The 12,721-nt window shown below is 33.4% G+C and overlaps 2 protein-coding genes across 2 annotated transcripts; both read left to right on the top strand.

Moving 5' to 3' along the window:
• The first annotated feature begins 1,919 nt into the window (after positions 1-1,919).
• Positions 1,920-4,934, top strand: LOC133325532 (anaphase-promoting complex subunit 10-like). Its single transcript, XM_061534272.1, has 3 exons — positions 1,920-1,979; positions 4,210-4,627; positions 4,694-4,934. The coding sequence occupies exons 1-3, from the start codon at positions 1,920-1,922 to the stop codon at positions 4,903-4,905; spliced, it is 690 nt and encodes a 229-aa protein (XP_061390256.1). The 3' UTR covers positions 4,906-4,934.
• Positions 4,935-7,454: 2,520 nt separating this feature from the next.
• LOC133325528 (cytochrome c oxidase assembly protein COX15 homolog) lies at positions 7,455-8,838 on the top strand. Its single transcript, XM_061534269.1, has 3 exons — positions 7,455-7,565; positions 7,648-7,925; positions 7,986-8,838. Exons 1-3 carry the CDS (start codon positions 7,455-7,457, stop codon positions 8,836-8,838), a joined length of 1,242 nt encoding a protein of 413 aa, XP_061390253.1.
• The last annotated feature ends 3,883 nt before the right edge of the window (positions 8,839-12,721 follow it).

The following is a 12,721-nucleotide window of genomic DNA, read 5'->3' as shown; positions in this document are numbered from 1 at the left end:
GCTGTTAGTTTGTTGCTGTGCATTCTTAATTGCTTGACTGGGTGGTGGTGGTGGTTCGGCCACTTGGTTAGCAGTGGGTGATTCATGGCTAATCTATGTTTTGTGTAAATTGTGTAAGTCCATTTTTTGCCGTTTTGCCATACAGAACGTGTTACATTTGACACGTAGAAGTGAATTCCCTTACACATTATCGCCTGAGCTAATAATAAAAGAAAAAAATATTCAACACATGTTTACCTTGAAGAATAAGTATTTTACAACAAATAGATTTTATTTTTTTTTTATTGGCAAATATGTCAAAGTTGAGGGAGGAGAAATAGGGAAGCTAAACAGGGAAGCAGGGAATTGTTTCATTTTAAAAATAGAGGTTATAAAAATAGATTTTTGGATTTGTTTTAAAAAATAATATTTCTATACAATCCAACAGGTTCTACAACAATTGTAATCGGGACAAATAAAAAATAAATCTTAACTTCTGATTTTTCAAATAGTACATATTGGGCGCCACGTGGGCTAAGATGGTTACAAAAAAAGAATTATCGGATTTGATATTAAACAAGAAATATTTCTATAGATTCCCGCAGGATGGATAATTGCGGTGGTTCTACAGCAAGTATACAGGATTCATTTAGCAAATATTTTTTATTATTTATTTAAGTGGAGACACACACACACACACCAAATTTGAAAGACGTGAAGATATTGACACAAGAACGAAATTATAAGTGAAGATACATAATGAAAATGCTTCATATAATTAATGTTCCCGATGAAAAGAGAATGAATTTTAAAACAGATACGTAGAATTGTGCCCAAATATACCGAAATGTAATAGAAAAACATCGAGTCGATAAAAATAATTGTTTTTTTTTTTTTACTAAATATTTTTGGAAGGAATCCTAAAAATGGAGGTAATCCACCTAATGAAACAAGATTTATTAGATGTGTCGGGACCAGTAAAAAATAAATCTTAACACCAAAGCAAAAATGTTTTTTTTTTAATATAGTAAATATTGGGCGCCACGAGCTGCAACTGAAAAAGTCAATAAAAATTATTGATTATTTATATTAAGTGATTGAATTACAAATATCCTAAAAAATGGCGGAAATCTACCTAATGAAAGATGATTAAAAATCAAGAGAAAATTTAATGTTTTTTCATGGAAAATAATGAAAATAATTGATTGATATAAGAAATCTTAAATATATTAAACATAAATACTATAGAAAAAGTTAAAAAAGTATAAAAAAAAATTACAAACTAGTCATATATTTCTATTGTATATTATTTCTAATATTCATCCTAAATGTTTAATTGAAGGGTAAACTATTAGTTTACGTAAAGAAATTTAGTTTAGTCCACCTATGATGGTTTGGCCATGTCGCTCCGATGTCAGATAATGGATTGGCAAATCGAGCTTTTGAAGCTAGACCTTCATAGACATTAATGAAATGAAACGGAATTTCAGGGACTAGTTAAAAAACTTAAAGTACAGAGCAAAAAGGAAAATACACGAGAGGTGGGACAAAAAAAAAAAAAACATTCGTTCTAATTTTAAACCCGAGAAGAAGTAATGAAAGGTACAAAAATTGCGGGCACAACTAAAAATCGAAACATATTTAAAACATCAGAAATGTAGTATAAACGACGTGTTTAGAATCAGGACATTAGACCCGACGATCTAATCGTGAAATCGAGCACTTAACAGTATAGTCGAGACCAACCGCCTAATCGCGTCAGAGGAGCAGAAGAGCCGGGAACGATACTATTATATCTAGTTTTGAATAGGAATAAAGCCTCATTGGGACACGAATCAGAGGAAAAGCTTAATAATATACTAATAAAAAGTAATATATAACCTGTCTTAGCCAAAATTGCAGTTCAAACTGAATCAATTCTGCAAGTCTTTGAAAAAAACATGGAAAATGGCGCCCAATTTGATACTACCGAGGTTGAAATTAGAAGTTCGGTTAATATGGTAAGACGGCATACCAGAAGGGACAGATTAAGAAACGACTCCATAAAACCTTATATTGAAATCGAATCAAGGCCCTCTGGGACACGAATCAGAAAAAAGCTTAAAATATACTAACAAAACGTCAAACCCCCAATTGGATAAATCTTTGCAAAAACCATCTAAAATGACGCCCAAATGGACACAACCGATTTTGAAACGCCAAAGCAATATCGCCAGTAGAAGTTCGGTTAATACGCTCATACCAGAAGAGACAGGTTAAGAAACGACAAATCTACCAAATCTAATCTTGAAATCGAATCAATTCCCGCTGGGACACGATCTAGAGGAAAAAGTTAATAATATATCAACAAACCAAGGTCAATCGGATAAAAACCATCGAAAATGTTTCGTGGTCGCTAATTCAGGCCGGTATTGGTAATGTTATGAATTAAGTTGGGCGCCACGACATACAGGATTACAGAGATTTTTCTTCAAAGGAAACATTAACCTTTTTCGGACACTTAGATCCTTTAAATTGTTTATTTAAAATAGAAGACAATAAACATTATTTTTTTTCGGATTTGGACTCAGATATCAAAATATATTTATCAAGGTTGTTATAAACTGAAATGTCACAGAAAGCCACATTCCTGATTAAAAAGCAAATCCGAAGCACTATGAGTGACTTCATCGTACAATACAATAACTAAGGAAGTCAGAAATTCTATAATTGAAAAGATTGGCATAGATCTACAGGAACTGGAGCATCATAAAGTTATTCAAGCCGTCAAGAAACAAAGGGAAAGTGTTAACATCGAAATACCGAAATAAAATAATTTCACCTATCATGGAACAGTTCGGCTAGTATGCTCTTTAAATTGTATTTGATATGGTTCATATTGGGCGCCATCATAAACAATCACTTATTTAAATGTTTCGTGGTCGCTAAAACCCTGGATTAAATTTAGGCTGATATTGGTAAATGGTTTTTAATGTGTCGCAAATTGGGCGCCATTATACACAATTACTTATTTAAATGTTTCGTGGCAGCTAAAGGTCTGAAACGAAGTAAGGCTGACTTTTATAGGTTATTTTGTAGTTTTTTTTTATAGTTTACTTTTGATGATACGACCTAGTCTGAAAATAGGTGAAATTTTAAGAAACCGTTAACATAGGAAATTCATATCAAATAGTTCAAAAGCCATGTCAATAGACGGCCAACTTCTCGAATCTAGAGGTATAGGGATTTTAGTCGATAAGAAAAACGTACGGAAAAGTAAGAACCGCTGTAGAGTTATTCCGATTTTAGACTTATACCAGTTTTATAGTTAATATTGGGCGCCACAGATAAAAAAGCTTAAGATACTGTGAATAAAATTTTCTAAAATACATTTAGCGCCATGAAATTCTAAAAACATTTTATTAGATATATCGACGCCTCCGAACCATAGTATGCTAAGTCTGAAAAGTGAGTTTTTCAGTAGAAGCTTTCAAAGTATGGAAGTTTCTTTAATCGTAAGTGCCATGCTAAGTACATTTTTGCTTATAACTTTGGTTTGGATTGGCCGATGATTACCAAAATTTCAGTGAATTTAAATTAAGGACCGTAGTATCTAAAAACGTAATGAACTTTAAAACATGCTAAGTCGACTTAGCATACTTTGGTTCGGCGACGTCGATATGTAAAAACTATTTTTAATAAATTCACGTCTACGGGCTTGATAGACTATGGAAAATACACTTTAATAAATCTACGCTTAAAGGCCTGATAGTCAGTGAAAACTATTATTTAATAAATCCACACTTAAGGGCCTGATAATCCGCGAAAACTATATTTTAATAAATTCAGGCTTCTGGGCTGGAAAGTATGTGGAAATATTCTATAAAAAATCCACGCTTGGTCAAATGGCCCAATAATCTGGGAAAATAATTTAATAAAAAATCCACGCTTGATTGTCTGATAGCCCGTGTAAATAGTCTTAAAAAATCCACACTTAATCACCAGAAAGACTTACAAAATATTCTTTAACAAATCTAAGCCAATGGGAAGTACGATTTCTTATATTTATTCTATTTCTGAGGACATTTCCTACGAAAAAATATGGCAACACAAATCAACAAGTGAATCAGCTGTTTTCTATCCCAGAAACGATTTCTACAACCCTACGCTCTACCATTTCATTTTTCGATCTTTAATACCCTGCCCGCTTTTTGTTTTGATTTTTCGAGGAAGCGCAAAGGAGCTTTCTAGGTGTGCGAGAAAAATCCTTTCCTACTAACAACAAATCGCCACAATATCCCACCTTTCCAAATGAATAATGAAGAAAGTGAAAAAGCGGACATCAAAGAAGATCCCCTGGAAGAAGAGCGGAATGGTATGGTACGCGAAGTTGGCAATCAAGCCGTTTGGAGTTTATCATCATGCAAACCGGGTTTTGGTGTAGAACGTTTACGTGATAATATTATGGATACATATTGGCAATCGGATGGCCAACTGCCACATTTGGTGAACATCCAATTTCATCGGAAAACGAATATCAGTCAAATTTACATCTATACCGATTATAAACTGGATGAAAGTTATACACCATCACGCATTTCGATACGTGCCGGATCACATTTCAATGATTTGCAGGAGTTGCAAATTGTTGATTTAAATGAACCCACCGGTGAGAGGACGTTCCTCACTTTAATTTTTATGGAAAATAGATTTTAATTTCTGGGTTTCTTTTTAGGTTGGGTTACCATACCCATCAAGGATGGCAGTGTGAAATGTATTCGCACCTTTATGCTGCAAATTGCTGTGATTTCCAATCATCAAAATGGCCGTGATACACATATGCGCCAAATCCGCATACATGCCCCGGTGGAAGATCGCCACTACCCCTTGGAACTGTTTGGTAAATTCAGTACTGTAAATTTTCAAAAATTTGCCACATTACGTTAATTTTTTGTATTAAGAGAGATGTATTTTTTGTAAACGAATTTAAAATTGTTTATTAAAAATAAAAAAGAGTTTTTGTAAAAAAACCTGGCCTTCCCAGAAGGTATTTTCCTAAATGATAGCAGATTAGAAGGACTATATAATATTTTCCAGAGTTTTAAGGTCCTTCGGAGTGAATTTCTTAAAGCATATTTTCCAGAGTCTATCAGGCCTTTAGGCGTGGATTTATTAAAGAATATTTTCCAGAGTCTATCAGGTCTTTAGGCGTGGATTTATTAAAGAATATTTTCCAAGGGCCAACTGAGGCGTGGATTTATTAAAGAATATTTTCCAAGGGCCAACTTAGGCGTGGATTTATTAAAGAATATTTTTCAATGGCCAACTTAGGCGTGGATTTATTAAAGAATATTTTCCAAGGGCCAACTGAGGCGTGGATTTATTAAAGAATATTTTCCAGAGTCTATCAGGCCTTTAGGCGTGGATTTATTAAAGAATATTTTCCAGAGTCTATCAGGCCTTTAGGCGTGGATTTATTAAAGAATATTTTCCAGAGTCTATCAGGCCTTTAGGCGTGGATTTATTAAAGAATATTTTCCAGAGTCTATCAGGCCTTTAGGCGTGGATTTATTAAAGAATATTTTCCAGAGTCTATCAGGCCTTTAGGCGTGGATTTATTAAAGAATATTTTCCAGAGTCTATCAGGCCTTTAGGCGTGGATTTATTAAAGAATATTTTCCAAGAGTCTATCAGGCCTTTAGGCGTGGATTTATTAAAGAATATTTTCCAGAGTCTATCAGGCCTTTAGGCGTGGATTTATTAAAGAATATTTTCCAGAGTCTATCAGGCCTTTAGGCGTGGATTTATTAAAGAATATTTTCCAAGGGCCAACTGAGGCGTGGATTTATTAAACAATATTTTCCAGAGTCTATCAAGCCCTTAGGCGTGAATTCATTAGAGAATATTTTCCAGAGTCTTTTCCAGAGTCTATCAAGCCCTTAGGCGTGGATTCATTAGATAATATTTTCCGGAGTCTTTTCCAGAGTCTATCAAGCCCTTAGGCGCGGATTTATTAAAGAATATTTTCCAGAGTCTATAAAGCCCTTAGGCGCGGATTTATTAAAGAATATTTTCCAGAGTCTATAAAGCCCTTAGGCGCGGATTTATTAAAGAATATTTTCCAGAGTCTATCAAGCCCTTAGGATTGACAGACTCAAGATAGTCTTGAAACTGAAGACCAGAAAGTCTTATAATAGAAGACGAAAAAATCTTCTAATAGAAGACGATAAAATCTTCTAATAGAAGACGATAAAATCTTCTAATAGAAGACGACAAAGTCTTCTAATAAAGTCCTCTAATAGAAGACGATGATAGAAGACTTTATCGTTTTTCAATAGAAGTCGAGAATATGTTCTAATAGTAGATTAGTCTTCTAATATTTTATTATTAATTTAATAAAATATTACAATTAATTAAATATTCGACAACATATTCTTTTAAAGAACATTCGATCTTTTTTTAATAAATGACTAGAAGTACTAACAAAATGTGGTAAGCCTGTGGAAGGTATTCCTATTAAATATTATAATATTTATCAATAAAACATTTTCTTTAATAGAATTTTCAATCATTTCTATTTTTATTGATGCGTTTAAAAAAAGTGATTTTAATAATTTATTTTTTCGTTATCACCCTGTATTTTATGTTCGTGCCATTTTACGATCTATTGAACCCTATCCGTTGATGTTAAATTAAATGAAATATGTGATTCTGTTTAGATAAATAACTGTTAAAGAAGCTGGGGAATGTAAAAATAATATAATTTAATTTCTCCTATATTGCCTCCCCCCCTTCCATTTAATTAAATTATTAATTTAATTATGTTAACATGGTATAATAATAAAAGGTAACAGCAAGTGTTGTTGTACAAAAAACGATACAACAACCGCATGGAAAGTTGTTGTTGTAAGTTCTACTAGTGTCAACTCATTTGACAGAAAAATGTAAACAAACAAACAAATTATCATCAAATTATTTTTATTTTGGAAATGGAATATTTTCGAATCCTCAAAATAAAAATTGAAAAACATGAATGAAAATCTATCAAATTTATATTTCTATCGCTTCCACATCTTTCCTTTAATTGAGCCATTGCCATATATATGTGTGACACATATGACAATGCTGGGAATAGCGAGTTATTCCTTCAAGAAAGATTTGCTTCCTCAAACTTTCCCAGCAGGCAGATTGAGTAAATTGAATACGGGAGCACATTAATAAAGAAAAATTTCAAATTGTATGCGTTCCCAATTTTCCTGTTGGGTGATTTTTAAAAACATAATTTGTCAAATTCATATTGACACTAGTATTACGTTGGAATCAAATCAGCTGGGATTTGCTGTTACCTTTTATAATTGTACCATGTTATGTTAAGTTAAAATTTCTATTAAGTTCACGCAGTTCCATTCAGTGAACAGCTACGTAAGTTCATTCTAGAACAAAACACACTCGCCTCCTTTTGCAGTGATTGGATAACTTTGCCGAAAAAAGAAAACATGAGCCGGCTTTTAAGGGCAGCTTGTAGTGTTGTTACTCCACAATTGAGGAGTAACAGTCATCTGGTGCATAGAGGAATAAGGAATCTGTCCACTGGCATTACAACAAAGGTAATTTTAATTCAAAATTGAGTTGCAATTATTTATAATTATGATGAAATTCAATGGCTTCTCTTCTTCTTTCGGTCCACAGTCATTACTGAAACCCAACACCTTTAAGGCTCCCATCGTACGGATATGCCACAGTCAAAGTCAACAGATTACCGTACAAGGAGAAAAGGCTGTGGGCAAGTGGTTGATGGTTTGCGGTGGCATGGTCTATTTGGCTGTTGCCTTGGGTGGTGTTACCCGCCTGACCGAGTCGGGTTTATCAATGGTTACCTGGAAATTGTTGGGAGAGAAATTTCCCACCACACAGGCTGAGTGGGAAGAGGAATTTAGGTTATATCAACAATATCCGGAATTTAAAATGTAAGTTAGAATTAAATTATTCAAATTTTTAGATACCGAAATAACCCTTTATCCTTCTAGGAAAAATCAAAACATGACTGTGGATGAATTTAGACGCATTTTCTGGATGGAGTACATACATCGCATGTGGGGTCGTGCCATTGGTGCAGTGTTCTTGCTGCCAGCCATTTACTTTTGGTCCAAGGGCCGTTTGAATTCCACTACCAAGAAATTTGTTTTACTTATGGGCTCCTTGATTGGAGCCCAGGGCCTAATGGGTTGGTATATGGTCAAATCGGGTTTGGAAAATCGTTTTGAAGATGTCAATGATGTGCCACGTGTATCACAACATCGTCTCGCTGCCCATTTGGGTGTTGCCTTTGTCCTATACACCCTCTTCCTGTCACAGGGCCTTAAGAAACTGTTGCCGGCCGAACAATTCCCCACAGCCAGTTTGAGTACATTGCGTTTTAAGCGATTTGCCTATGCTGCCAAGGGTTTAATTTTCCTGACAGCCTTCTCTGGGGCATTTGTAGCTGGTCTTGATGCTGGTTTGGTTTATAATTCATTCCCGAAGATGGGCGATAAATGGTTACCCGACGATCTGTTGGCATTCCAACCGATTAATAAGAATATAACCGAGAATCCCACAACGGTACAATTTAATCATCGCATTTTAGGTGTTACCACATTGACATTAGTCTCTGCCATGTGGTTGTTGTCAAGACGCACCAGATTACCCAAGCGGGCCTATTGGGCAATGAATTCTGCCGCCTTGGTGGCATGGTTACAGGTCACATTGGGTATTAGCACTTTACTGAATCATGTCCCCGTGCATTTGGCTGCCGCCCATCAATCGGGTTCATTGTTGTTGCTCTCTTTTGCCGTTTGGCTTTGCCATGAAATGAGATATTTGAAGTACTTACCTAAATAGAGACCAGTGAGAAATAACGATAATTTATTTTGTAAAGTATTATAAGATTAAAATGTAACGTATAATTTTTGTTAATGAATTTTGATTATATCAAAATTAGTGCTGCTAATTGTTTTGTAAATAAATACAAATTAATGAAATTAATTTAAAGAATATGAAAATGTTGAATTCTGAATTCGAATAAAGTTGTGGAAAATATTCTTTAATAAATCCACGCCTAAGTTGGCCATTGAAAAATATTCTTTAATAAATCCACGCCTCAGTTGGCCCTAGAAAAATATTCTTTAATAAATCCACGCCTAAGTTGGCCTGTGAAAAATATTCTTGAATAAATCCACGCCTAAGAGTTTGATAGTCTGTGGAAAATATTCTTTAATAAATCCACGCCTAAGTTGGCCCTTGGAAAATATTCTTTAATAAATCCACGCCTAAGGGCTTGATAGACTCTGGAAAATATTGTGATTAGGTTCAGAGCGAATTCATCTCTTAAAATTTGAAAAAAAATAACAACAACAACACAATTGTATTAATTACATTCTGAACTCGTTGACATTTACGGGACTTTCGAGTTATTTAATAATATTTGAACTTTTTTTAATTATAATGCATGGTACAATTATAAAAGGTAACAGCAAGTCCCAGCTGATTTGATTCCATCGTAATACTAGTGTCAATATGAATTTGACAAATTATGTTTTTAAAAATCACCCAACAGGAAAATTGGGAACGCATACAATTTGAAATTGTTCTTTATTAAATGTGCTCCCGTATTCAATTTACTCAATCTGCCTGCTGGGAAAGTTTGAGGAAGCAAATCTTTCTTCAAGGAATAACTCGCTATTCCCAGCATTTTCATATGAGTTACACATATATATAGCAATGGCTCAATTATAGGAAAGATGTGGAAGCGATAGAAATATAAATTTGATAGATTTTCATTCATGTTTTTCAATTTTTATTTTGAGGATTCGAAAATATTTCATTTTCAAAATAAAAATAATTTGATGATAATTTGTTTGTTTGTTTACATTTTTCTGTCAAATGAGTTGACACTAGTAGAACTTACAACAACAAATTTCCATGTGGTTGTTGTATCGATTTTTGTACAAAAACACTTGCTGTTACCTTCTATTATTATACCATGATTATAATGGTATACAACGCGCCTATAATAAATTTACAGTCGAATCTGCTTAATTGAAAACTTCGGTTAATTGGAAAAAATATATTTGAAGGAGGATGATTCTCGAAAGTAACATTTAATAGAAAGAATGTAACAGGGCCTTTGGGGTATTTTAAAGAATTTAGTAAAGGCCCTAAAAGAAAAGGATTTTTATAGGCCTCTAGAAGGCCTTGCGACGTGAATTTTTAAAGAATTTTTATAGGCCTCTAGAAGACCTTACAGCGAGGATTTCTTAAAGCATTTTTATGGGCCTCTAGAAGGTCTTACGGCGTGGATTTTTTAAACAATGTTTATAGACTATTGGAAGGCCTTACGGTGTGGGTTTTTTTAATAAATTTTATAGGTCTCTGGAAGGTCTTACGCCGTGGGTTTTTTAAAGCATTTTTATAGACCATTAGAAGGTCTTAAGGCGTGGATTTTTTAAAGAATTTTTATAGACCATTAGAAGGCCTTAAGGCGTGGATTTTTTTAAAGAATTTTTATAGACCATTAGAAGGCCTTAAGGCGTGGATTTTTTAATCGATTTTTTATAGAACATTAGAAGGTCTTAAGGCGTGGATTTTTTAATAAATTTTTATAAAACATTAGAAGGTCTTAAGGCGTGGATTTTTTAAAGAATTTTTATAGACCTTTAGAAGGCCTTAAGGCGTGGATTTTTTAAAGAATTTTTATAGACCATTAGAAGGCCTTAAGGCGTGGATTTTTTAAAGATTTTTTATAGACCATTAGAAGGCCTTAAGGCGTGGATTTTTTAAAGAATTTTTATAGACCATTAGAAGGCCTTACGCCGTGGATTTTTAAAACATTTTTATAGACCATTAGAAGGTCTTAAGGCGTGGATTTTTTAAACAATTTTTATAGACCATTAGCAGGCCTTAAGGCGTGGATTTTTTTAAAGAATTTTTATAGACCATCAGAAGGCCTTAAGGCGTGGATTTTTTAAAGAATTTTTATAGACCATTAGAAGGCTTTAAGGCGTGATTTTTTTAAGAATTTTTATAGGCCTCTAGAAGACCTTACAGCGAGGATTTTTTAAAGAAATTTTATAGACCATTAGAAGGCTTTAAGGCGTGAATTTTTTAACGAATTTTTATAGACCATTAGAGGGCCTTAAGGCGTGGATTTTTTAAAGAATTTTTATAGACCATTAGAAGGCCTTAAGGCGTGGATTTTTTAAAGAATTTTTATAGACCATTAAAAAGCCTTAAGGCGTGGATTTTTTAAAGAATTTTTATAGACCATTAGTAGGCCTTAAGGCGTGGATTTTTTAAAGAATTTTTATAGACCATTAGTAGGCCTTAAGGCGTGGATTTTTTAAAGAATTTTTATAGACCATTAGTAGGCCTTAAGGCGTGGATTTTTTAAAGAATTTTTATAGACCATTAGTAGGCCTTAAGGCGTGGATTTTTAAAGAATTTTTATAGACCATTAGTAGGCCTTAAGGCGTGGATTTTTTAAAGAATTTTTATAGACCATTAGTAGGCCTTAAGGCGTGGATTTTTTAAAGAATTTTTATAGACCATTAGTAGGACTTAAGGCGTGGATTTTTTAAAGAATTTTTATAGACCATTAGTAGGCCTTAAGGCGTGGATTTTTTAAAGAATTTTTATAGACCATTAGTAGGCCTTAAGGCGTGGATTTTTTAAAGAATTTTTATAGACCATTAGTAGGCCTTAAGGCGTGGATTTTTAAAGAATTTTTATAGACCATTAGTAGGCCTTAAGGCGTGGATTTTTTAAAGAATTTTTATAGACCATTAGAAGGCCTAAAGGCGTGGATTTTTTAAAGAATTCGTTTTAATGAAAAATATAACAAATATCCAGACTTCGCATTATTGAAAACCCTCAAATTCAATTTGACCACCTTCAATTCAATTAAACGGATTTGACTGTATTTTGAATATTTCCAAGAAAGCTAGCATCACATATAAATAAACCGCTTTTAGGCAGAATATCCCGACACATGATTATAACTAGCTAATTTGTAATTAATTTTTAAATCTCCAATTTATAAAAAAAATTGAAAACAAGTCAGCCCAGCTTATCAACAATTAATCTCCTAACCAGCTAGTAAATATTTCAATGTCAATGATTCACGCAGCTACTGAATCAAATTATTTGTATTTGAAATAATCGTGGTGCGTTTTAAAAAATATATCGACAGCTGTTTTTTATTTCGTTTTTTGTTATTTGCACATCTGTGTATATAACAAGTAGCTGATTTTGAAATCCTGTTATATTTTGATTTTATTTAATCCATTTCTTTCAAATCAAATTATTTATGCAATATTTTACAAAACAACAGAAAAACAATTTTGGATATGAATATTTAATAGGAAGATAAAGTAATGGGTATATTTTGGCGACAGAGGAGAACGCTACCGATTTGGTTTCAGGAATCGGGGTGATTTATTTGGAATGGCCCGTTTTAATAAAATTTTTATCAGGATATGTGAACATATTCTATGATAGCAATTATATTAGGTTATCTATATATATAAAAGAGCTTAGTGTTAAGTGAGTGAGTGAGTGAGTGAGTGAGTGAGTGACTGACAGATCATCGCCCAGACGAAACGGCTAAAGCTAGAAGCTTGAAATTTTGTGTGTGGGTTGGTGTTGGTGTGTAGGCGTGAGATAAGGCTGGGTTTTTGGAAATTCGAACTAGAAGGGTACGAAAAGTACTAAAATGTACCAAATATGG

Source organism: Musca vetustissima, unplaced genomic scaffold (assembly GCF_032173495.1).
Source record: "Musca vetustissima isolate MV318-11 ecotype Yass unplaced genomic scaffold, APGP_CSIRO_Mvet_v1 utg7569, whole genome shotgun sequence".
In the NCBI taxonomy this organism is placed as follows: domain Eukaryota; kingdom Metazoa; phylum Arthropoda; class Insecta; order Diptera; family Muscidae; genus Musca; species Musca vetustissima.
This window is presented reverse-complemented; position numbering and strand designations above follow the sequence as displayed.